The 27489-nt window shown below is 37.5% G+C and overlaps 2 protein-coding genes across 3 annotated transcripts; one reads left to right on the top strand and one right to left on the bottom strand.

Annotated features, from left to right (window-relative positions):
- The first annotated feature begins 18234 nt into the window (after positions 1-18234).
- Positions 18235-20093, top strand: LOC143551866 (FCS-Like Zinc finger 14-like). The gene is made up of 2 exons (XM_077042212.1): positions 18235-19079; positions 19641-20093. Exons 1-2 carry the CDS (start codon positions 18514-18516, stop codon positions 19798-19800), a joined length of 726 nt encoding a protein of 241 aa, XP_076898327.1. The 5' UTR covers positions 18235-18513; the 3' UTR covers positions 19801-20093.
- Positions 20094-20626: 533 nt separating this feature from the next.
- On the bottom strand, positions 20627-26601 carry LOC143551865 (DExH-box ATP-dependent RNA helicase DExH10-like). Of its 2 annotated transcripts, none has more exons than XM_077042211.1 (16): positions 26485-26601; positions 24340-25309; positions 23913-24227; positions 23694-23798; positions 23534-23602; positions 23283-23450; positions 23124-23195; positions 22913-23029; positions 22610-22825; positions 22363-22521; positions 22166-22255; positions 21961-22053; positions 21690-21843; positions 21468-21616; positions 21231-21326; positions 20627-21140 (listed from the first exon to the last, which is right to left on the bottom strand). In XM_077042211.1, the coding sequence occupies exons 2-16, from the start codon at positions 25291-25293 to the stop codon at positions 21030-21032; spliced, it is 2868 nt and encodes a 955-aa protein (XP_076898326.1). In that variant the 5' UTR covers positions 25294-25309; positions 26485-26601; the 3' UTR covers positions 20627-21029. The 2 variants fall into 2 exon arrangements, with proteins under 2 accessions (XP_076898326.1, XP_076898325.1); XM_077042210.1 differs by having other exon boundaries at positions 24340-25321; positions 26485-26583.
- Positions 26602-27489: the final 888 nt, after the last annotated feature.

The raw sequence follows: 27489 nt of genomic DNA, 5'->3' as shown, positions 1-27489 counted from the left end.
TTTTCATTTAAGTACGGTTTTATGTTTTCTTTTTCCTATAACTTTTGATATATAACTAGCAAATCCTCAAAAATTATAATTCCTTGAAACATAGTTAACAGCTAGTGATAGCCAGAAGTTTAGCTAATTTTCAGAATTCACTATTTTCTTTAGCTTTTTTCATTTCTTGTTCCAACACCGCAAATCCACATGTATAACAATAAACTATTAATTCTCAAAGATTTACCCAAAAAATAAAATCACATAAAATGAATGCAGGGTAAAGTTAAAATACAATGAACAACAAAAATGAGAAGGATGAGAAGGAATCAAGTCTATTGATTTTAGATTTGAATGGCAATGATTAATTTAATAAATAAAATTTGATTGAAAGAGCATGAAGGTAATAATCCACCTTTGTTGATTTTCTCTCTGCACATGCAAGACACATGTCAATCCCCCTATCATTTTAAAATGTCCATAACTTTTTCATACGACATTATTTAAAAAAAATCACCATAATAATAAGCGTTTTTTTATCTTTAATATGAGTATCATATTGTTATATAAAAATAAAAAAAATTTATTGGGTTTTTTTAATTGTGTTTTTTTGTTGTTCATTGTGTCTTTTAGTTGAGTTTTCATATGAATTGTATTATAAATTTTGATCATCATATTTTTAATCGGTACTCATATTAAAGAAAAATTAAAACAAATATTACGTCATTGTGTCGTTTTGTTCGTCATTAACTTTTAGTCATTGTGTAATACGTTCATTGTCTTTTATTCGGATTGACATATGACAAATTCATTTAATTTGAGAAAAATAGTATTGCGTTCATTGTATATTACGTTCAAGTCATTGTGTAATATGTTGTTTCCATTGTGTTTTACGTTTCAAGTCATTGTGTTATATATATTCACCATTGTGTCTTACGTTTTAGGTCATTGTGTTATACATATTCACCATTGTGTCTTACGTTTTAGGTCATTGTGTTATACGTATTCACCATTGTGTTTTACGTTTTAAGTCATTGTGTTATACGTATTCACCATTGTGTTTTACGTTTTAGGTCATTGTGTTATACGTATTCACCATTGTGTTTTACGTTTCAAGTTATTGTGTAACATGCATTAATCATTGTGTTTTATGTATTAGATAATTTGTTGTTATTTTATCATTATTTTTACATATTATTATTACACAACGGTGTTATTAGTATTTAAAAAAACATAATGATGAGTTGAAAGACACAATAACGAAAAAACACAATAAAGAAAAAAGACGCAATGATAAGCCAAAAGACACAATGGTGTACGGAAAGACATAATGACAAAAAAAGACACAATGGTGTGTGAAAAGACACAATGACGAAAAAAGACACAATGGTGTGCGAAAAGACACAATGACGAAAAAAGACACAATGATGAAAAATGACACAATCAATCAATCAATCAATCAGTCATACCCAATGAAGTCTCACCAACAGCAAAGCTATAAGTAGGGTCTGGGGAGGGTGAGATGTAGGCACACCGTACCTCTATCCAAATGGATAAAGAGGTGGCTTCCAGAGAGACTCTCAGCTCTAATATGTATGGGCAATATCCAAAGGGAAAAAAGACACAATGATAAGCGAAAAGACACAGTAATGTGCGAAAAGACACAGTAATGTGCGAAAAGACACAATGACGAAAAACGACACAATGGTGTGCGAAAAAACACAATGACGTGATTTTTGTTTTAAATTTTATGTAACAAAAATCATACTCATATTAAGATAAAAAACGCTTGTTATTATGATTAATTTATTAACATGTGTCTTGCATGTAGAGAGAGAAAATGTGTACAATTACCTCTATACCCTTTTTCTTTTGGTCCCTACTTAACACATGTCAATTATTTATGGCTTCTCACACTTCTTATTTGTGTTACGCTTTGTTGAATAACTTGACTCAACGAATGCATACTATTTATGTATAATTATGAGCAGATCATTAGTTTTGAAAATGAAGTGACTCTAAAGAAATATAACCTCCTAATTTAAGTCAAACATGTCCGATTCATAATTATAGAATACTAAGATCCATTCTATAATGAAGAAACACTAACCGGACCCCGAGCAGATTACGCGTAACCTGGGGGTTAGATAGATGTTTCCCACGAGGGGTTAGACCCAGAGAAGATGGTTCTTCTGATAACCTGCAAAACAGACACCGTGAGCTTGTCACTGAGAATGGGGGTTCCTCCTTGTGACCACCCTCCGGCGTGAGAATCAGACTAGATTGCTCTTTAAATATAAATGTATATTAAGAGATTGCTAGAGCAGATATCAGGTATAATATGATATGTTCAGATGAGATGGTCATACCATTTGTGGTATTTATAGCCGAAGGTAGGTTTCCAAGGAGGTGTGGCCGGCTGCAACAGTGTTCCTGTTCCACCAACAGTGGCCTACGCACGTGCCCTGCTGGTAGTTGGTGGGTAGGCAGCGGCTGATAGTGACCAGGCCTGCTGTGTACTATTCCTTTTCCACCAACTGCCGGCTACGCACGTGGTATGGCAGTAGTTGGTGAGTAGGCAGCGGCTAATAGTGACACAGTACAGGAGCATGCTGCTCGCCATACTGTGGTCAATAAGCTGTCGTATCTTTAGTCAGATCTTTTTCCCATACCTCGTCAGGTACAGTACAGAAGATCTTCCCGTATCGTACGGACTGGCTTATTTGGGCGGGAGTATTCCCCCTCCCGCCCTTGTGCGGGATTGTTCCCGGCTTTGCTCATTCCTTCAGGTGACACTGAGTGATTGAGAGCTAAGTGCCTTGTGCGTGTAGCCTTGCTGCGCGGGTGGCCTTCCCTGATGGCTTGTATCCGAGGCTGCGGGGACAGGCGGAGTCCTTCACCATTGGGAGGCATTTCCTGCGGGAACAGCTTGCGTACTGCGCGTAAGGACGTCACGTCTCTGAGCATGGTTGGTCCTGCGGATCCAGTTGGTTTCTGCGCAGACGTTCCTCTTCAAGGTGAGTCTTGCGGGTCCAACTGGGCTCTGCTGGGACCTACCTCTTCAAATCCCCCCAGTCCAATGTTCTTCTCATGAGTGTTAAATAAAGTGAGGTGAACTTTTGGACTTAAGCAAAGGGTTTTTGAAAAGGGTTTTTTAAGGTTTTCCATGGGGATTCTTCCCGCGGAAGTCCTTGTCACTTGCAGAAATTCCCGAGTTTCCTGCTTGGTCTTTGGGTATGATGCGGGTAGGTCTCTAACCTCCTTGCAAGTCAGGAGCGTTGAGTCCCACTTGTGTGGATTCTCCATGAGGTTTTGGTAGTTTTGAACATAGTGATCAATTATGTTAAAACCACCAATTCCATCCTGTAGCTTCAAACAACGTAGTTCTCGACGTTCCCGCTATGCGGGGATGTTATTTCCGTTTCCGCAAGCATTGCCCAGAAGATCCTTCTTGGTTTCAATTCCCAACGGAGCGCTAGGTATGTGAAGGGTTTTGCCTTAACACTGTACCTGCGCTCGTCTTACGGTTACTTTACTTCCAAGGTATTCCTGGCGTCAATTCCCTGCGGGTGCTGGGTATGTGAAGGGTTTTGCCTTTACACTGTACCCGCACCCGTCTTACGGTTACTTGTTTGCCAAGGTTTTCTTGGCTTCAATTCCCTGCGGGTGCTAGGTATGTGAAGGGTTTTGCCTTAACACTGTACCCGCATCCGTCTTACGGTTACTTGTTTGCCAAGGTAAGGGGTATTTTCCCGCTTACTTTTTAATATTTTTGAATTTTGAATTTTGAAATTCGAAGAGTTGGTGGAAGGATAAGAACAGTCCAAACCTCTGAAACGTCGTGCGACGGTTTCTTCTGACTGTGTCAGGACGTGCAGGAAGTTATGGTGACGTGACAGTACATGGTCATTCCAGACGCTTTTTCAGGCGTGTGGGTGAGATTTTCGGGCGCGTGGCCGCGAAATTAATGGTACGCGTCATGTCAACAGCTGTTGCCAGCTTGCTTTTTGCCACGTGTCATAGTTTCATTGCACCTTCGTTTTCTCTCTCTTCCGCATTAATTTCATCGCATTAATTGCGATTAGTATATAAAGGGGGAGAGGGTTCTTTGTAATCCACACTTTCACTCTTCTCTTCATCTTTTAAGCGATTTCCGGCGAATACTCCCCTTTTCAGGCAAGCATTCTCCCGAAATCGTTTTCTTTCTTTTGGAAGATGTCGTCTCGTGATGTCGAGTCCTCAGCCGATGACAAGAGTACTGCTGGCGAGTGCCAGTGTGCTCTGCCTGGCGATCTGTATCGGTACGTCGTCAGGAAGTTCATGCTCGAGTCTCTCGAGCCTGAGTTTCCTGAACCCCACCAGACGGTGTACGATGCCCCCAGAGGCAAGATCGGGGTTTATGCTGCATTCTTTGTTTATGGGAATCTTAGGTTCCCATTGACAAAGTTTGTTTACCGTGTCCTTGAGAGGCACGGTGTTCATTTGACCGAGTTGCACCCCATGGCGATCGCCAAGATTCGCCACTTCGAGTGGGTGTGCCGGATTTTGGGCATTGAGCCCTATGTTGACCGCCTGATGACCTTCTATACTTGGAGGTGCATCCAGGGGTGGTATACCCTGACAACCCGAATCAAGGGTTTGAAGATTTGCGCGACCGAGCGCAGTCTTCGCGCGTGGAAGCGGGAGTTCTTCTTCATCTCCGCTCGCGCCATCCCCCTTGCCATGAAGTTTAAGAATGGGCAAGCTCTCCCAAGCCTTCACGCCTCCAACTACCAGGAGGCGGAATGGTTCTCGAAGATATCTCGGGTCCAATCTCCGGTTTACCGGTTTGCGGGGTCCGGGATGGTCATGTTGGGGATGGGCCGGGTGTGGAAGGCGGCGGATGCGCAAAAGGTCCCAATCGTCCTCGAATACGGTTCGAACTCTGTTCCTTACGGTATGCTTTGTTTCTTATTGTTGATTCTGAATTTCTTCTAACTTTTTTCCTGTTTATTTCAGAGGGAAACGACCTGCAGTCGCTCCTTAATCCGCGGGAGGCTGACGGTCCCGCCCGGATGGGTACTCGCGCTCTAGACGAGAACGAGTTGCCCATCCTAGAACAAACTGCGGATCGGTTCGTGGAGGTCTACCCGCTAGGCCACGAGATCCTGAGCGCCAGGCGGCCAGGTAAGGCGCTCTTCAACCCTCGACCCCTCAATGTTGAAACCTCTGCTGGAATTCCTCTAATCGTATGTTCTGATGAGGAATCCGCAGATGGTCCTCCGTTGGTGCGGAAGAAGAAGGCTGCTGGCGGGAAGGGGAAGGAGAAGGTGGCCTCCACTGCCGATCCGGCGCCTCGGTCTGATTCGGAGACCGAGAGCGAAGAGGTGGCGGGGAATCCCGGTGGTGATAAGACCACCGCTCCGTAGGCTGCGACTGCCACCTCCGGGGAGCCCAAGAAGACGACGGTAACCGGCGCAAAGAGGCCGGCTCCATCGGGTTCGTCCCCGCCTCTCCGTACCTTTAAGCTCAAGAAAACCCGTAAGTACAAACTTCCTTTATCTTTTAACTTCATAGTTTAATATCGTTAACACTTATCTTCTTTACGCAGGCGTGGATGTTGACGCATTCCAGGGTGGAGCGCAGAGGAGTACCTCTCCGCCAATGATGGTAGGCTTGGTCAGCCTACCTGAGGCGACGACCCAGGCGCCTGCGCCTGCTTCCGCTGGTTCAGTTGCTCACTCCTTTGAGCCGACTGTTCCAGCCGAGATGACGTCACCGCCGGCTGTGAGTGCTATTTTTACAGCATCTTTCACTGAGCCGGCGGTCACTCTTGCTGCGGATTCTGCGGCTCCGACCGCGGCGGCTGCTACCATGCCCCCGTCATCGGCAACGACGGCCGATCCATCAGGTACGCATGGGGCTTCTCGCCACTCTCTGCCACCTTCCCATCTGCCTGACCTCTTGGATGGATTTCCCTTGGGTTCAGGTGATGGGTTCGGCGGCTATCGGCCTGTTATTGACCCTACAGGTGCGTAGGGTTCTTCTGGCCCTTTTTATATTTTTTATCATCTTTTCCTAACTGCTTTATGTTTTTTGCAGTGTCGGATTCCAATGAAGTGTATGTTCCATGATGGAACATTCGCCGAGGAACAACCCTTCGCACCCCTGTAGAGTGCGTGGAATGGGCTCGTCACGCTGCTCCCAGTGGTGCGTTGGGGGAAGCCATGGCTAGCTACCAGGAGGGTAGACTAACCAATGAGCTTCGGGTTCTCCTGGCCCGAATACAGCCGCGCGTCGAGCTGCTTTGTCGTGAAAACGACAAGTTAAAAGCAGCTCGCCTTAAAGAAGTAGCTCAGGCGCGGGCTGTCCGGGAGGAGAACCAAAGACTTACCGCAGTGGCTGCGGAGAAGGAGAAGGCCTTCAAGGCCCTCGAAGTTGAAGTTCAGGCTCGACTCGAGGCCCGTTCCAAGGCTGCCCAAGCTGTTAATGAACAGCTTCGGCTGACTAAGGAAACTGCGAGGAACGCAACCGAGAGGGCCACCAAGGCTGAAGCTGTTGCTGAGCCTCTACGCGTGGAGAATGAAGAGCTTAAAGCCAAATTAGAGGCTCTCCAGCAGGCTCATGATGCCTTGGCGATGGAAGACGCCAAAAAGCTCCAGGAGATCTTGGACCAGAGGGGGGTGCTTGACCATACTGAGCGGAAGCTAAAGGGCGTCGAAGAGGCTGCGGCTAAAGAAGTGTTGCTTGCCAACCTTAACAAGAGTGAAGCCGAACGCGCCCGTAACGAAGCTCAAGCTGCCCTCCAAGAAGCTCTGGTTGCCAAGGAATGGCTTCTTCGAGAAGCGTTGTCTCAGGTATGTTTTCATGTCTTTACGCTTTTCTTTGTAAATAGAAAAGGTTCTGATACTTGTATTTTTTCTTTGTAGGTTGTGCATCGGGTCTTCTCAGAGACCTCTTATGATGATGCTATGAGCGCAGCCCTCAACGCTTCTCACGAGGATGGGGAAAATGTCGGCTTCCTGCTTGGTCTAGGGTTCGTTGAGAAAGGCATCCCGCCTTCCAACTTCCCTTTGTACAATGTTGATACTGAAGCTGTTTACGACCAAGCAGTGAATCAGTACGCCGCCTTCCCGCATCCGGTGGTGGAGAAGGTGAATGAAGTTGCTGCTGCTGATGATGGGTTAGCTATCCTTAAAGCTTTCCTTGAACTGCCACGATCTACTGATGGTGCTGGTCCAAGTGGAAGTGGCCCTGAAGCTTGATCCTGAAGATCCCTTCCCACTGCTAGGATAGATTTATCTTGTATAGATTTGTTTTCTTTTAGGCGGGTAGTTACCCGGCCATTCTTGTAATGAATCATTGTGAAATATAAATCTTTTTGCGGGTAAGACCGCTACTTTCATTGGGTTCCTTGCTTTGTAAACGTTATATGACTTGCATACTTTAGTTTAAATTAGCAATTTTCCAAGTGTAGAATAAGTTAACCTTTGATCGTGGTAGATAATAGGTTGAAGTTTTGCTTCCTCTTTCGTGATTGTGCGGGTAGGACCGTCACTTGCACTCAGTAGGATGGCTAAACTTTACCTATATCTGACCTGCGTGTAGGTTTTCCTCATCTTTTTTGAAATTTCTAAGTGTTTAGGATAAGTTAACCTTTGAACATGGTAGATAATAGGTGTGGAGTTTTGCTTCCTCTTCGTGATTGTGCGGGTAGGACCGTCACTTGCACTCAGTAGGATGGCTAAACTTTACCTATATCTGACCTGCGTGTAGGTTTTCCTCATCTTTTTTGAAATTTCTAAGTGTTTAGGATAAGTTAACCTTTGAATGTGGCAGATAATAGGTGTGAAGTTTTGCTTCCTCTTTTGTGATTGTGCGGGTAGGACCGTCACTTGCACTTAGTAGGATGGCTAAACTTTACCTATATCTGACCTGCGTGTAGGTTTTCCTCATCCTTTTGTTAGAAATTTTCTTGAATAAGTTAACCGTTCGACGCGCGGTTGTCAATAGGTTAGTGTTCAGTTTCCTCTATCATGATTCATGCGGATAAACCGGCACTTTCATATAGTGGGATGACTGGACTTTTCCCCTTTAACTGACCTGCGTGAAGGTTTGTCGTGTTTTGGGTTTATGCGGGTTTTGTCGCCTTCCCCAGCCAACGACGTTTCACGTAATTATGCGGTGAAAACCGGCATACTAGTGTTTAATAAATTAACCGTTCGACGCGCGGTTGTTGATAGGTTAGTGTTCAGTTTCCTCTCATGATTCATGCGGATAGATCGGCACTTTCATTTAGTGGGATGACTGAACTTTTCCCCTTCAACTGACCTGCGTGAAGGTTTGCCGTTTTCTGGGTTTATGCGGGTTTTGCCGCCTTCCCCATGCAACTACTTTTCACGTAATTATGCGGTGAAAACCGGCATATTCGTGTTGGAAGTTCATAAAAGTATCAGCATCGATGTTCTAAGGAGAATCATTTCCATTAAAAGTGGCTCTTGGCCTTTTCTTTACAAATTTGGAATTGATTTACATGCAAACTGTGTAAATGAGCTCCCTTCCATGTTGCTGGGATGGGAGTGCCATCGAGCCGATACGCACCTGGTTCGGGATCTCGTTCTTTACGCAGCATGTAGTCTCCTTATTGAAGCTGGAATTTTTATTCGTGTTTTCCCCAGCTGGGGTTCTACACGCATCCGCCTGCTCAGCGTTCATTGCGCCACGAGGTGCGCGAGCGTCCCATCTCTGACAAATGCTTCGACCATGTCTTTTACGTCTATGCATTCTTCGGTGTTGTGGCCTTTTGTCCTGTGAAAGTCACAGTATTTGTTCCGATCAGCATTGTGACGATGTCGGATTATTGGAGGCTTTGGCCATGGGAGCTCCTCAGTGGCGAATATCTCGGTGACGCTTTTGGTGAGCGGCGTCCATCTGGAGTTCTGGTTCGACCGTACGTTATCCCTTCCGCCTAACCGATGTTGCAAGCCGGATGAGGTGTCAAAGTTTACCCTTGACTGCCAAATGCCTAGCTTTCGCTTTTTGTTCAATCGGGCGGTAAGGACGTTGTCTTCCCTTGTTTTCTGGGTGTAGAGGTTTGTGCTCTGTGGGAGATCTCTACCCAGTTGCTTCTCCGTTTCCGCAAAGCGTTTAGCTACTGTCATGATGGCATCCCATGTGGATGGCATGCCATCTTTACCCGTTAAGGTGCGGATGAGCTCTGGGTCGTTCGCGCCCTGAATAAAAGCAGCGCGAACAAGATCTTCGCTAATGTTACCCAGACTTAGCTTCTTCGAGTTGAAGCGAGTGATGAAGTCTAGCAAAGATTCATCTTCTTCTCGAATGCATTTGAGGATTGTCCATTGCTCCTCGGTATACTTTCTTTGCTGGCTGAAGTGTTGGCTAAACTTCTGTTGGAAGTCTGCCCAGTCGTAGATGTGGTTGACCGGTAGACGATCGAACCACGCTCTAGCAGCCCCCACTAGCGTCATTTGGAACATGTAACACCATGTAGGTTCTGTCCAACTACTGACGGTTGCCCCCGCTATGAATCTGTTCAAATGATCATCTGGGTCAGATATACCATCATATGTGCCTATGCTGGACATTTGTTTGGCACTTTTTGGGGCGATTGCTTCCGCAATGTCCTTTGCAAATTTGGACGTTCCCGCATTTGCAACGTTTGGTCTGAATGTTTTGGAGAAGTCACGTGGACTTCCACCTGTGTTTTTTGGTTTGAAGGCTTGTCCAAAATGCCTTGTCGGTTGGGAGTCCGTTTCCCTACTCTTCCCTTTTGCCCTATGGCGAGGGTTCGCGTCGGAGTCGGATTCCTCCGAGTCATCGTCCAAGTATTCGAATTCGTCGGCCTGTTGGACGGAACGCAAGCGTTCGTCCAACTCAGCTTGGAATTCCTTTTGTCGTGCCTCCGCCCATGCTTTAACTTCATCGAGAGTTTGGCGGGGGAGTTTTGTTCGTTTCTCAAACTGGGTATCGGTGAGTCCCAGTGAGCGATTATTTACTGCACTTGCCCCAGCTTGGGTAACTGGGGTAGTGTTCGTAATATTTACTTCACTTGCCCCGGCTTGGGTAACCGGGGTAGTGTTTGTAAAGATTGTGTAGCCGGTATTCCCCCCAGTAGCTGGGGTTGTGGTTACCGGAGTTTCTTTAACCATCTTAGAAGTTTGAAAAAACTGGAGACAAATGTTCTAGCTTTATGCACGGATGGCGCCAATGAAGAAACACTAACCGGACCCCGAGCAGATTACGCGTAACCTGGGGGTTAGATAGATGTTTCCCACGAGGGGTTAGACCCAGAGAAGATGGTTCTTCTGATAACCTGCAAAACAGACACCGTGAGCTTGTCACTGAGAAGGGGGGGGGGGGTTCCTCCTTGTGACCACCCTCCGGCGTGAGAATCAGACTAGATTGCTCTTTAAATATAAATGTATATTAAGAGATTGCTAGAGCAGATATCAGGTATAATATGATATGTTCAGATGAGATGGTCATACCATTTGTGGTATTTATAGCCGAAGGTAGGTTTCCAAGGAGGTGTGGCCGGCTGCAACAGTGTTCCTGTTCCACCAACAGTGGCCTACGCACGTGCCCTGCTGGTAGTTGGTGGGTAGGCAGCGGCTGATAGTGACCAGGCCTGCTGTTTACTATTCCTTTTCCACCAACTGCCGGCTACGCACGTGGTATGGCAGTAGTTGGTGAGTAGGCAGCGGCTAATAGTGACACAGTACAGGAGCATGCTGCTCGCCATACTGTGGTCAATAAGCTGTCGTATCTTTAGTCAGATCTTTTTCCCATACCTCGTCAGGTACAGTACAGAAGATCTTCCCGTATCGTACGGACTGGCTTATTTGGGCGGGAGTATTCCCCCTCCCGCCCTTGTGCGGGATTGTTCCCGGCTTTGCTCATTCCTTCAGGTGACACTGAGTGATTGAGAGCTAAGTGCCTTGTGCGTGTAGCCTTGCTGCGCGGGTGGCCTTCCCTAATGGCTTGTATCCGAGGCTGCGGGGACAGGCGGAGTCCTTCACCATTGGGAGGCATTTCCTGCGGGAACAGCTTGCGTACTGCGCGTAAGGACGTCACGTCTCTGAGCATGGTTGGTCCTGCGGATCCAGTTGGTTTCTGCGCAGACGTTCCTCTTCAAGGTGAGTCTTGCGGGTCCAACTGGGCTCTGCTGGGACCTACCTCTTCATATAATCATCCAAAAACTTATCATTTTTTAAGAACTAAGACTTATGCCAATATAAGCATGCTATACCTACAAAAGTTCTAACAAAGTATAGGCACATGTTGTTTGGAAGTTATTCTCTTCAAATGCAAGTTTTCAAGAGCTCTTAATTTAAGGTTGGTTTATATTATTTCTAATTCAAGTTAAATTCCCAACTTAACATATTGCCAAAATCATGTTTTCTGTAATTTATTGTGGCGGGGTTGATTTAGTCTCTTTCTAACTTTTTTTTGAACGGTGACTGTCATAGTGGTTGAATAATCAGCCACAACTCTCGGAGAAAGCCCCAACCGCCTCACTCGGGTCAGACTATGTTGTCTTAACCGGGCCCACGCTTGGCATCCGAGTTTGGCTAGGCGTTTCACGAGAAAATTTCGAGCCCCCTACCACTTGACAGAAGTTGTCCGCCCACAAGAGCAAGCTCTCTGGGAAGGGACACTCTAATAGAAAACTCTTGTCGCCATCAAGATTCGAACTTAAGAGGCCAACCGACATCAAGCTCTTACCCATCATTTGGTTGGCCACTTGAGCTAGCCCAAGTGGTTTAGTTTCTTTCTAACTAGTTATTACATTTTTTTTCTTTAATTTCTTCAATTATTTTTTTTACATTTTCTTCAATTACATCATCCTTGACAATAAATATTTCAATATACTTTTTTAGTTACTAATTTTGTTTTTTTATAAAGTTGTTATATTTTGAATATGTTAATGAACCCGTTCATTTACATTTGTTACATACGTCTTACATTAATTTCTATGGTTATATTCGTGTTACATTTACTAATAATTAATTTTTGGGTCTAAGTTAACAAACTCGAATAATTACAAAGCTTTGCTTTAGTTCACTTTTTATTTTTACCTGCACCTGATATCAACTCACTTAATCTCGAACTTCTTAGTCTGCTTATTGATACTTGAAAAATATTTACATCAACTAAATTTGAAACACACTCAAACTCCCTCCAAAAATACAATTTAGTGTTTTAATTTGTAACTCTGTGTTAGGTCAGGTAGGGGGGGGGGGGGGTTTAAATTAAAAAAAATGTAAAATTTGGTGATGGTGTGACAACTGACAATATTTTTATGTGCTTTTAGAATTCTTTATTGGAAGGGCTTTTAGTGTTTTTAAAGATTGGTGTTTTTAAATATTGACGTTTTTATGATATAGCAAGTGATTAGGCATTTTTTAAGAGTTCTTATCATGAATGCTCTAAGATATGGGTACCATACTTTTTCATGACTTTATAAAACTCATAAGACAAAAAGATGCTACACACATTTTCATGTTTTTGTACTTTTGAAAAGATGTGGAATAGAACTTGACTATGGGGTACGTAATAAACATAAGCATATTTTTCTATGTTCAATTATTAAAGTGAAATTTTGCACAAATTTATTTAATTAATTATTACAATGCATAAAAATGAAATATCTTTAAGCTTTTTAATGCACAAATCTTCTTTTTTATTAAATAAAAATTATGTCTTGTTGTTTGTCTTGAGGGGATCACACTTTGAACTCTTTAAATGGTCCCAAATTTCAAATGGGCATTTTTTTCAAGAATATTGTATCATTCTTTTTCAAAACTTCAATAAGTGTTTCTATTTGTGTGGACATGGTCACATGTGTAGTGGAGTTTTAGCATATTCACTCTTTATATGATAAGTGTTTTATAGAAGGGTTTTGTCATTTATAAAAGATATGAAATGAAAAGTATAATATTGATGTAAGAATGTAACAGGTCCAATTTTAATAAATAAAAAAAAAACCTAGTCAAAGTTGTAAAAAAAAGTGATAAATATATGTAATGTCATGTTAAGTAAATATACTGGTGCGGGTAAAGTGGTAAAGAAAACAAATAGGGATACGCTGAGACATAGCAGATACATTACATGTCATGTTATAATTTATAACTTCACGAATGAAATTGTCCATCAAACTAACATTCAGCAATCAAATCATAAGTTGGCAATCACCGACAAGAATACCAATACCAATTCCAATACGCTAAGTGAGTTTACTAACATAATTGAAAGAATCTAAGTTCATGCCAAAGAAAACCAAGAAGAAAATAAACCAATTGTCGTTGTGAGAAAGTTAGTAATAAGACATAAAGTAGATGGCAAGACCAAAGCCATTGTCAAAATTAACTTTTGTGGTCTTTTGAGGTTTGTATGCACCCTCTTATGACCACACAAGGCTTGTATCATGGGGAGGTGTTTGGTGTCTCCTTGTCTTGAATATTGAAGTTTGAAGTTTGTTGATATTTTGTTCTAAACACATAGCTAAGGAATCATAAAATATACAAAATAACATTGAAATACTCACTCTTAATTAAAGAGGTTTTATGTGTATATCAGTATATGCCATGAAGATAGTCCTTGGAGAGTGTTTGGCGTGCTTCATCATCTCATCTAGAAATTAAATGGAAAATGTGGCCTTTAGGGGGGGTTCATAACATTTATTTTCTAATTGGTTGTACCAATAAACTATTGTGTGATAACTAGCATGAATACATGATACCGCTTCATATTTGTCGTGATAACTAACACGGTACCGCTTCATAAGTTACATATCTTACATATATACGTGTATGCATGCATGCATGCATGTATTATTTTACTTAATTTTGCTGATAGAAATGCTTGAAAATTTAAATATATTTCTGTTGTATATATGGATCCTAAGATTATTCATTTTTGTACATGTTTTCTAGACTTGGCCGAAATTTAAATTGTTCATTAACATTTAAAATATGATTTTAAGACATGTACAATTAAGTTTTATAATGGCAATTCTAAAAACTGTGTGCCTATGTTTTAAAACTCTTGTAAAATGGACTAAGTACCAAACTTGGTATAACTATGACATGTTATTTTAATATAAGTTAATAACGAGGTTTAATATACAAAAATAATTTTTAATTACATCTTGATGTTGATCAATTTTCCACGAGTTTCATGAATACTTGAACCCATGACAACTGTATAAAACAAAACAAATAATTTAGCTTTAAATTTTAATGTTTAGAAAATTTTGGGTTAGTTAATAATCTTTTAAATATTTTTTGGTGTCATTTTCTTTCTTAAATTAATGTGGGATGGATGTGTATTTTCTTTTAGGTTTTTTATATTGTATCGCTTTCTTCACTCATCATTCATCAATGTAGGGTTACATTTACTTATATAATAAAGTTCACATTTTTCAATTCAACAATGTATGATAACATTAACAATTTAAAGATTTAACAGATGGTTGTTATATTACTTTTTCTTTCCTAGAATGATCGAAATTAAAAATTCACTTGATGTCTCAAAATAGGTTAGACTCGTTCGGAAATTAGGGGGTGATGTTGAAATTAATTACCGAATCCCTTAATTATATGTGGTTTGTGATACAAGGAATGAGTCTTGGAGTGCAAGTAAAGTTAATTGAGGATTAAAGATAATTATCAAGTTAGGATAAATTATCTGAATTTATTATTTTATTAGCAATACTAGTTATATTCTAACACGTATAGGTTAGGTTATAAATACCGAGTTAGGGTATGTGTTGTAATTCAAGTTTTTGAGTTAGTTTTCTTGAATAATAAAATATTGAAGAGTTAGTCCAAACTGTCGTTCGTTAATATTCAGTTAATATCAATTCATCTACGTGATATTATTCATTACACAATACATGCACATGTATAAATTTGTGATTACATAAATGTAACCAAAAAATTACATATAATATAATAAAACTAGCTATACCTATCCTCAAATAATATTACCAAATAAATATAAGAATTAAAATAAGTATATGTGTGTGTTGGGTTGCTTAGAAAGCCAATATATTGGGTGTGTGGGTGATGTATTTGATATGAGGGTGAACCACTTTTGAAGCTATGGACGCAATTTGTTCATTAAAGAATGTAGTTTCGGAGAAAACAATCATAAAGCACTTCATAAGGCGCCACTCACTATACAAATTTACTTATTCTTTTAATTAACTAAATATTCTTTAATTCTTTAAAAAGCATAATTTGTTTTATCAACTTTATACAACATTTATGATAATATTTTCTATTCTATAAGTGATATAAAAACTATTGACCTTTAAATTGCTAAAAACAATATAATATAAGTAAAATGCGAAAACATAGTATTATTTGTAAATTGTAAAAGTATGTGAACTTAATTTGAACAAAATTGCCCACTTAGAGAATTCATTTTGTGTGTATATATACTATTTGTAATGATTAAATAAACTAATATAAATTTTCAATTAAGTTGTTTAAAAAAACTATGTTGGTTGCCTTCTATAGTCTTTATGAATATGTTTATATAAGTAGTTCAACCAACAAACAAAGATGGGGTGAATTCACTAGATCCTCATAGCGACTTTGTGTCTTATAGACCACCAACATGTTAGAAATCTTCAATAGTATTAATAAAATAGTAAAACTATAAAAGGTATATACTAGCAATTTGCATCATATTTTAACAATTCATTAATATATATATATTTATATATGTGTGTGTTTAAAAATGTTAAAAGATGATTGGAAATAAAATATAAACAGAATGAACCATTGACTACAGAACTCTCACAAATGAGATTACACATTGCCATAAATCCGATGGATTTGATCGCCGATGAGTCATAAACGTCCACATGTTGGGAAAGGGAAAATTTTAGACATTGTGACTGAGAAATGAAAGAATAGTTGGCTTTTAAGGGAGAGAAAATGATACGAGTGAAACAAGAGAGACTCACTTGCAAGTGTCATGCATGCATGTTTTTAGACCAAACAACATTGTGAATGCTCTAATAATCCTAACATTTATATACATGAAAACATGATTTTATGTGAGTTATAAACATCCATAAACTTCTCTTAAATATTATATTGCTATCAATACGATACATAATATCTTCGCATGATTACACTATACTAATACTGTTACGAGATATAGTGAAAGTTCTTGACACATTAAATAAAACTTATAACGTGACTTTAAAACACTATAATATGACAAAGAGAGTTACAATAATAACAATCGAATATATAGATCAAAATTAACAGATTATAATTTGGAGAAAAGAGACCCGAAATTTATTATTGGAGATTTTCCAACAAAATAATTTCCAACATAATAACATATGTTTTAAAATATAATAGATATAATTTAAAATGAATCTCGAAAGATTTATAAAAAGTATTTGTTGATCACGTATAAATATTCACTCAATGAAATGTGTCCATTTGGCAATAAATAATAATCAGAATTCAGAAAGCATCTTTGTAAGGTATGATTGGCAGAAATTATTATATTCTTAAAAAAAGGTTGAAAATAAAATATAAAAAAAATCAAGAAATATGGAGAAGAAAACAAGAAGGAAATACTGTATAACCCCCTGAGATTCTCAGCATTGACCAAAAAGGCCCACTAGTTTATAAAGTACCAGATCAACCCCTCATAAATTATTATGTATTGAGATCTCATTATCATTAGACAAAATATAAAATAGATTACATCTAAGCAAACAGAAATATTTATAAATTACATACTTATTTTTACATAGTGTTAAATAATGTCAAATACTTTATCAAAAGTTTGTAACATGGAAACTCAATAACCAATACGTTATATTGTCACGCTGATCAACAAAAACACCAAGCCCTGTTAGTGGTTTTTCAAATCAATATTGTTATTTTAGAAACACGTTATCCAAATCTAGAAAAGGTTCTAACCTTTAAATCTTTATGACGGTTATAAGTCAGTCACCAAATCATTTATTCATAAAAAAAAGTATTATTTATTAAACGTGCAAGTTGTTACAAGCATGTCACCTTGTTATTACTCAACAATTCATTAGGTTTGTTTGGCAAATATTATATAATTCAGTTCAATCATTATGATGGTTTGTTATGATGATAGAAACTTAGGCTGGTACAATCATTATTTCCCAAATTGCATAGTAACATTCAAAAGGTTGTTGTCCATTGCCAAATAAAAAAGTTTCCTAGACAAAAAAAGGATTCACTCATTCACATGATAAAAAATCAGGGATGCATATGTTGTATATACGTATACATATACACATAGTTGTAAAAATCCCATCCATCAGGGATACATATGTTGTATATACGTATACATATACACATAGTTGTAAAATCCCATCCATGCGTCAATTAATCCTTAATTAATTGTTAATCGGTACCCAGTGTTGCAAAAATCCCGACTAAGCGCCGATTAATCGTTAGTCTTCACTTCACCGATTAATTTTGGGCTAGTCTGCCAATGGTCAACTCCGGCCTAAATCAGGATTAATCGAACATAATTGGCCATTTCTGACAAGTTTATGGCCAAAATCTACGGTTTCGGGCTAGATCACGACCAAAATTAGCGATTTCCGGCGAGATTCCAGCAAAAATAAGCGGTTTCCAGTGAGATTCCAACCAATTTCCGGCCAAAATGTGTTTGCGTATGTATAAAACTTAAAAATACATATAAAATGTGTGTGTGTGTGTATAAAACAAAAAATATCCGTTAAAGTCTGATCCGATTAATCGGGATTAATCTCGATTAATCCTAATTAACCGTTAGTCCCCATCTTACCGTCCGACTAGCGATTTTTACAACACTGTCAGTACCCACCAACTAGTCGTCGAGTAATCGCTCTTTGGTAAAAAAAAATTGGTATATATATTATATTTGAAAGATTACATATAAATTCTAATCCGATTAATCCTTATAAATATCAATTGATTGCTAATCACTACTCCCACTGCCCGACTAGCGTCTAGTGAGTTCTGCAACAATGCATATACATATACGTGTTCATTTAAATATAATAAGATACATTATTCACATATGACAAATCTAAGTTCAAGGGAGTGAAAATGTGAACTTATAAAACCAAGGGAGTGGAATGAAAAGTATATAAAAAAAAAAAGCAAAATAATAATAAAACTTAACCCCTCAATTATGAGTTATTTACAAGATTGCCATTTGGCTTCTTTATTCTACTTTTTTCTCCTTGAAACACAAGAACCTGTTTCAAAGATGAAGCAGAGGAAGAGAGCAGGTGGCCTTCTCTCTTAAGCCATCTCTCTCTACTCCCTCCTTCTAATCCACTTTTACACACACATACATACAACCACTTGTGTGTATCTATATATATGTGTGTGTTTATAAACTCAAAATACAGTCTTGATTTTCAATTACCTCAAAAACCCTGTTGTCTTTTTGATGATTTGATGTGAATTAAGCAAAATAATAATAAAAAGATTGAATCTTGAGACACCCCATATAAAATCTTGTCCAAAAATGGCAGATTTCAAGAGGGGTAGTAGTACCACTAAAAAATCAAGATTATCATTAAAGACTCTGCCTTTTTTCTTGTCTTCAAATTCAAATGATCAAAACAGGTCAGCAAAAAGATTTAGGGAGCAAAATGGTGTTGTAGGCTTGGGAATTGTGGTTGCTATGAATGATGATGAATCACTGGTTCATAGTACCCAAAATCCGTTTTTTTCGGTTTCGCCTAGATCCAACCCGATACCGATATTTAGCAAAAACCCGAGTAAGGAAGGTATTGAGTTGTCGGAGGAGTATACATGTGTGATATCACATGTGGGGAATAACTTGATCAAGAAAAGAGAGTATTTTGATGATGGGATTAAGAGAAAGAGTGGTGTTAGTGGTGGTCATACTACTAGCTATTGGGTTAGTAGTGGTGGTGTTGCTGGTTATGGTGGTGGTGGTGGAGTGTTTTGTTCGCCGTCGCCTCCGGTTGTGGTTGGTGGTGGGATGGTGTTTGAGGATGTGGATTTCTTGAATTCTTGTTATCTTTGCAAGAAGAAGCTTCATGGATTGGATATATTCATTTACAAGTAAGGAAAAAATTATATTTTTATGGTTCTTTTATGCAAAGTTTATGCCTTTGGAAGTAATAAGATAGTAATCATCTTGAGTTAATTGTAGCTTGACATTAAATCATGTTTTTTCTTGTTTGAGTAAGATCTTGGTTTCCCTTTTGATAATAACTTTATGATGCAATCAAGATCTTGATCTTGCGATTCGATTATGTTCAAGTTCAATATATCGTTGGCCTAGTCAATTGTTGTTTTTTAAGGTTACTCTAGTGTTTAAGGAAGATAAAGCGACAATCTTGTATATTTTAGGTTTAAGCTGGCTTCCACTAGTTTTTTTTATCTTTTATTAATTATTCCCTTGAAGGTAATCTGTTGATTAATAGGGTATTGATTTTTTTAGTAACAAGTTAAACCCTGATTTTCTAGGTCAAGAATTAGGGAGCATGATCTCTATATCGTATCAATTTGAGAGTGTTATAAAATTAATTCGAGTCATATTTAGTTTTTAGAGATTAAAAAGTATATATCATCTATTTATGGCTTTTTCTAATTTATTTATTCGTTTTTTTGAAATTTTAGAGGGGAGAAAGCATTTTGTAGTGAAGAATGTCGGTACAAGCAGATCTCGGTCGATGAACACAAAGAAAAGTACGCATCGGGGGTAAGGAAACAACCTGAATACGGCGAGAATCTATGCTCAAGTCCTATGCAGTTACCCACCGGGATGGCTATAGCATAAAGACTTTTGATTTATATATATATATATATACATATATAGATATAAATAATGGAAACAAATACATATTTTGGTTCAAAACCGAACCCGAAATAAGTTATTTATGTAATGGAGGATGGTAATGTTTGGAATCTAGGGTGAAATGAGGGGATTTAGGGTAGAATTTGTTTCATAACTTTGAAGTTTTGTGACAGATTATGGCCATTTATAGTTTTGTAATCTTTTGGTTTATGGTTGGAAGTTGAGACTTGATGTTTCAAAATGTCTTATTATTAAATTAAATGTTTCAAAGTCAACTGGTGTTCAGATTTTCATATTTCTCTACATGAAGCTGGTCAATTACAAGAAACAAGTCAACATTTGTATGAAATTAATTTGACTTCTTTAAGGTAAACAAGTTTGAATCCAAACTTGATATAGCGAGCTTGAGAGAGTTTTCAAGTCTAAATATCCTATGATTTAAATAAATATAATATTTTCTGGTAATATCCTATAAGTAATAATATTTATTATGAATAAAATAACTGTATAATGCAGATTTTGTAATAAATAAAAATTTATATAAAATAATTATAATAAAATAACTAAAGATTAAGCATTGCTTGAGCTTGAATAATAAATAACGAGCTAAGCTTGAGTTTTAGAGACACGGAAATTTAAATAGTTAATAGGGTGAGGTTGATAAAAACCAAACGTCATTTACGCTCGTTTATTTGTTTAAACTTCGCTGATATATTCGATTTTAACTTTATATATTTGAAAAGCTTAGAAGTGTAAAAGTTAATATAGGTAAACCGGTAACAATTCTCATGATCACAAATAAAAAAAGCGATTCAAATCTTACACGCAGCAACGGAAAAACAAGAAAATCTATAACTTCAAAACTACAAGTGCCAATTATAGTTAAAAGCAAACCCTGTTGTTACAAATGAACAGAATCCTACACCACCTAACTTATGTGGTGTGTATGTGTTTCTTATCATACTAAAACAAAGCAAAAAAAATGCAAAATATAAATATAAAATCTTAACTAAGTTGGCTCACAGATACAGAGAATTTGCAAACATGATACCTCGCCGTAGACTTTCACTCGCAGCACCAAACTTTTCCTCTAAACCCGCTTCACCAACAGCCTGAGCAGCAGCTCGTAACTGTTACAGTTGATGAATAAACATTGTTGACTTAGTTTGACTTTCATTTCATAAAATGATAAATAGCAAAATATCAAGATTTTAAGCGTAGCAACTTGCCTGATTTAAAAACTCATCGAGCCTTCTAGCAAGTCTAATAATACTTCCCTCGAATATATCAGTCATTTGTGTAACTTCTGAAAAAGATGCTCCCTAGAAAAATATAAAACCATTGTCATTAATTATAGTTTATTATTCATATGATATTATATAATAAAAATGAATCTATTAATTGTAACTTACTTTTGACCAACAATATATAACATCCATCAAGAATGGTCTTACCACTGCCTCCACATACTCATCCACATTGACTTCCAATTTGCATTCGTGTTGTATCTGCATATTTGAATTATTATTATTATTATTATTATTATTATTATTACAATATTATTACTATTACAATATTACTATTACTATTACTATTATTATTATATTATCTTTATTCAATAACTTAAGTTATACTGTTATAGAACTCACCTCTGCTATTCTTCGTGCACTATCTTGAAGTTGCTGTAACGGTTTAGAAAGTTCTTGTCTTAACTGTATTTGTTCACTTGATTTGTCTCCGGGAATAAAGCAACTTGCAAGTGCTGCAACTTGATGATGATCTAAATCATTAAAGGTACCTGATTCATCAAAGTAATATTAGAAACTTTAACATTAAACACTATATATTAAATTAATAATTCGTTTTATTACCATTAAACATTAATTCAGTGACTAATAGTTCATCTCCTGTGTCAATTAAGCAGGCTGCACGACCCTTCACTTGCACTATACCTTCACTATCAATATGTCCAAGTTTCTTTAAAACCCGTGATCGGTTTTTAAGTTCGTCACGAAACTTTTGAAGCTGTTGCAAAATTATATTTTTACATGTAAGCCGAGAATATCCATATAAACTTAAAAAGAGTAAAGAGATCATGCATACATATAATATACAAAATCGCAATATCTAAGTCACAATTACCTGTGAATCACGCATTTTTGTCTTTAGTTGTTGAATTTCATGATTTACTTCGGCTTTCCTCTTGAAACATTCGATCTGGTTTTCATCTTGAGTCTGGCATAAACAAATCATGTTTAAATATAAATAAAAATGTGTAACGTTCTCCCTCAAATAGTATGAAGCAGTGCTACATTTTTCTTCAAGAAAACAAGACTCGATGCTTAACCTTGTTTAAGGGATGAGAAAGCAACTGCTGTTCAAGTTTCTCAATCTGGTTGACCAGGTCAACAAACTCGGGTTCTTCTATGCCCATATCCTGGCAAACACAGTTATGTGCTAAAAATTAATCCCTTTCAAATAAAAATAAAAAAATTGTCATAATAAACTATAAAATATTAACACTAAAACTTTCTAAACATTTACCTTCACGGGATTAAGTTTAGGAAGACCTTGAGGAAACCGCTTTTCAAGCTCTTGTACCGCCAATAATATATTTTTGCGTGCTTCCACTGGACGAAGATCAGTAGGAATTGTTATTCGGAGCTTGCTCAACGCTGATATCAAAAGCAACTGAACAGGAACCTGAAAAACAAGTTTTAAGTCAACTTGGTCAACCTGGTAAAAAAAGTCAACAAGGTAAAAAAAAGTCAACACGGTCAGGGTGACTCACCACATGCATTTCGCCCTTTTCACCAGCACGAGGCGGAGAAGGTTTAGGACGAGAACCACTTTCACTTGACGTAACAGAACAATGAAGCAAAGTATCGACTATATAACCACTACCACGTGATGTAGCAGGAGATGAGCCTGTTGGTGGGGCCGGTTTTTTTACCACATTGACGACCACTCCCCACCCCCAATCTGTTCCACCTTCTTTAACCTTAACCTGTGTTAGATATACTTAAAAAGATTAGTAAAGTTGACCTCTTCCCAATCAAAAAAGACAGTCAAGACATATGATCAGATAACATACCAGTCTACCAGGTAGAAGAAAATATAAAGCTCTTTCGGGTTTCGTTAATTCTGACATCATCTTCTTCTCGAGTTCAGAGATTTCAAGTTTAAGTTTATGATATTCAGCAACATCAGCCTTAAAAATAACAAACGAAAACATATAAACTCATTATACATTGAGTAACCAAATAAATAACTTCAAACAAATTTACAGTTAGTTAGTTAGCTACCTCCCCAGAAGCATCAAGCTTAGCTACTTCATCTTCTAACGTAGAAACCCTTTTCCCAATATCAGGTAACGTCTGAAAAGCAGGTAAAAAACATACGTTAGAAGCTACTATTTATTTGTTGTTTTAAAAAAGGTGTTGATAATTTGGATTAAAAGAAACCTTTTCATACTGAAACTGGTGAAAAGAATGTTTGATAACATGTTCTGCTGTAAACTGGCCCTCGGCACGTCTCATTAAGTTCAATATTGAGTAGTAACTCAGCCTGAAAGTACTGACCAGTGGTGCTGGTTTCCCTAACACCACGTCCTTAAGAGTATTCATCTCCATCTGAGAATATATAAATATATGTTACCATTAACTATTTCATTCGGATACTATATAAATAATTACTATGTAATTATGCAACTTACCTGTTCATCGATCATTATAATGCATATACCACGTTCATCTTTGCCACGACGTCCAGCTCGCCCACTCATCTACAAGTAAAAAATACACAAAAATAAAATAAGAAACCTATGGCAATACAGACTACGTATTATTATTATTTAATAAAGTTATGAGACTCACCTGAATATATTCACCAGATCCTACATACCGATGGCTATCACCGTCCCATTTCCTAACACTAGTAAAAACAACAGTTTTTGCAGGCATGTTTAACCCCATAGCAAACTACACAGTTTAGCAAATAAAAAATATTAATATAATCTAAAATAATAAAGGATCAAAAAACCATCTGAATTCTAAAGAAAAATTCTTGCAGAAAAAAAAAAGATGAAATTTTACTGTTTCTGTTGCAAATAGTGCTTTTACAAGCCCTTCTTGAAATAAAAGTTCAACAAGTTCTTTAATAATGGGAAGAAGGCCCGAATGATGAACAGCAATGCCTCGTTGCAATAATGGTAACATTAACTCGATTGCGGGAAGGCTTCTATCATCTTCACTCAAGCATAATATTGCATTATTGAAGACTTGTTCCACAATTTCCTTTTCTTCTTGGGTATTAAAATCAAGTTTGGCCATTGACATTGCGTGTTGCTCACATTCTCTTCTACTAAAGCTGAAGATTATAACCGGTTGAAACTTTCTTTCCATTATCATCTGAAACATATATTAACCACTTAATTGATTATAATCAATAGAGAAAAACCAAGAAAAAAAATAGACTAAAAAGAGTTATAAAAGTATATTAACATTGAAAAAAGAGAAACACCTTCACAATTTTGTAAATATCAGATCCACCGGAAGCGTTTCCTGCTTTTGCGATTCTCCCACTTGATTTATTACTTCCACTTAGATTCCCACCAACTTGCTTCTGCTTAGTAAAAGTGTCTTGCAATTTCAAGAAATTATCCTCTCTAAACTGCTCGTTTTCATCCACCACAAGGTACAATCCCGAGCCTCCCATGGGAAACACGTAATGCTGTAAAGGTGTGGGTCTAAAATCAGTATACACCACGTGACACGGCTGCTTATGTATGTTGCAAATCCATTCAGCAAACTCGGTAGCATTCGACATTGTTGCAGAAAGAAAAACCATCTTAATAGCTGGCGGTAAAAAAATTATACTTTCTTCCCAAACTACCCCTCGTTCACGATCTTTCATGTAGTGAATCTCATCAAATATAACCCATGCAACTTCTTTCAAAACCTCGGATCCTCTATAAAGCATTCCCCTAAGAATCTCGGTTGTCATGACTAAACAACTTGCATTTGGAGAGAGTGTGACATCACCTGTCATCAACCCGACATCAGAAAACTCTTGACTTAACTCTCTGTATTTCTGATTGCTTAAAGCTTTTAACGGAGACGTGTAAATGACCCGTTGCTTGTCTCTAAAAGCCATCGCAATCGCATACTCCGCAACAGCGGTTTTCCCAGCCGACGTGTGCGCCGATACCAAAATCGACTCTTTTCGCTCCAAACACGAAACGGATATTTGTTGAAATGGGTCAAGAACAAACGGGTACGTTTTAGCCATCGTCCCATTATAAACCGGATCCGATAAAGACCCGTGGATAGCTTCATCTTTACTTGGCGTGTACCCATTTGGAACAGCTACCTCATGAACACAAGTTCTTGCAACAACGAGTTGTTTCTTTGATGGTTCAGCATCTGGGCTTTCATTCGCTAGCTTCCGTTTTTCAGCACTTGAAGAATTCTCCATCTCTTGGTTAACTTAACTACAAATAGAGCTAATAAACAAATATGTCAGATTCCCATAATATATACTATAGTACTGTACAAACTTCTAACAAATGTATTTTTCTAGCCACAAAGTTTACATCACAAACAATTCAAAAATATAATATAAAACGAAACCAAATGCCCGATTTCTCATTTTACACCTTCGTTTCATGTATTTATGAATGCACCTCATGTATTTCTAACTACAAATTTTAACCCAGGTTTGATTTTGGTTATTAAGCGAAATTAACCGAACCAAAAACCTTAACCGAATAAACCGAAAACTGATTGGTTAATTCGGTTGATGTCAATAACCAAACCGAACCATGCACGCCCCTAATTTCTTGTGCTAAGGTATAAATAAGTTTAACCTTATTCAATAAGTTTCTCTCTATATGTATATCCACATATACAATATACAAACTTCCAACAGATGTTTCTCTAGCTACAAAATTTACATCACAAAAAATTCAAAATTATAATATAAATTGAAAATCAAATGCCCAATTTCTTGTGCTCAGACATGAATAAAAATTTAACCTTTTTCAATAAATTTCTATCTATATGTATATCTACACACATTGAACTTTGTAAACCCTAACTATAAACAACACAAGACACCTTCATTTCGTGTATTTATGCATGCACCTCATGCATTTCTAACTAAAAATTTTAACCCAAATTTGATTTTGGTTATTAACCGATTAACCGAAAACCGATTGGTTAATTCGGTTGAGGCTAATAACAAAACCGAACCGAACCGGGCACACCCCTGATTTCTTATACTCATATATAAATAAAAAATTTAACCTTTTTACAATAAATTTCTCTCTATATATGTATATATATACACACATTGAACTTTAAACTTTGTAAACCCTAATTATAAACAACACACGACATAAAAATCTTGAGAATTTCAAAATAGGCATATCGTCGAACACTTAATGTGCATAAAAAAAACAAAATAAAAAATTTTCTTGAAAATCAAATGCCCAATTTCTTGAGCTCAAATATGAATAAAAATTTAACCTTTTTCAATAAATTTCTATCTATATGTATATATTTACAGACATTGAGCTTTAAACTTTGAAAACCCTAATTATAAACAACAAAAGACAGCTGGGATAACAAATAAAAGCAAAGAATATAGATATGAACAGGATGTTACCTTCTAATTTTTCAAATTAATGGCTAAAGGCAATGAATTTAGCCTCTGTTTGTTGCTTCAAAACCCTAATTTGTATGTGGAGAATGAATTAGCGGAAAATAAAAGCTTGAAAATTTGACCTAATTTTGTTGATATTTGAATCCGCCGTGTGTTATAAACGAAGATAAATTGTAGGGGTTGAGTTTAGCATGTGGTGTAAAGATTAAGGGGTAAAAGTTACTTTTCACCTAAACCCAAGGTGGTTACATGGAACGTCTTCACGTTTCGGTTCAGTCGTATTATAACATTTAATGAAATTATGGACCAGACTGCTAGCTACGTTTTTGAGGAACGACAAACCAAACTGATCGTTTAGGTGGCCGGTCGGACATGTAAGTTTCACTAGTTTGGCGGTTTAACGTTTCAAAATGGTTTTCTTAAGACAGAAGTTTGTAATAGTTTTTAAATTTAAAATCATCAATATGATTCATAGATACAATACATATACATAATATTATTGTATTTCACGAGAATGCAGGGGAAAAATACAGCTTAACAGAAGTTAAGCGGTTAGTTTGGGTTACAATACCATACCTTTTATCGACAAGAAGCCAAAACCAATCGTTCGAGTCAGAAGCTAGCCAAACAACCAACTTACTTTAATTTAGATTGTAATAACTGTCACGTGTCATGTTAGTTTATCCATAAATTACCAAGTGTAATAATCATGAATAGAGAGTATCAAACTTAACCAACTTTTGAATTGGTAGTTAAGTTAGGGGTTGTCTGAGAGCCTATTAACGATGATCCATTAATAGGGTACCTTTGAATCAATCATAATCAAAATGTGTTTATTTCTCTTAAAGGAAACCCTTGAATCAGTTAGATTTATTAACGTGTTGAATGGAACCTTTAAATCGGTTAACCCTCGTAATGGCTCAGTTGATGGGTCTAAGTAGCCCCTTAGTATTATGACTGTTAAAGGAATAAGAAGGTAACGAGAAATAAGCAGTATGGTTTGGATTG

The sequence above is a fragment of the Bidens hawaiensis genome, unplaced genomic scaffold, assembly GCF_021521415.1.
Source record: "Bidens hawaiensis isolate Kalapana, Puna unplaced genomic scaffold, B.hawaiensis_p1.1 tig00016672_1, whole genome shotgun sequence".
In the NCBI taxonomy this organism is placed as follows: Eukaryota; Viridiplantae; Streptophyta; class Magnoliopsida; order Asterales; family Asteraceae; genus Bidens; species Bidens hawaiensis.
The sequence above is the reverse complement of the archived record's forward strand: the minus strand, read 5'-3'. Positions and strand labels throughout refer to the sequence as shown.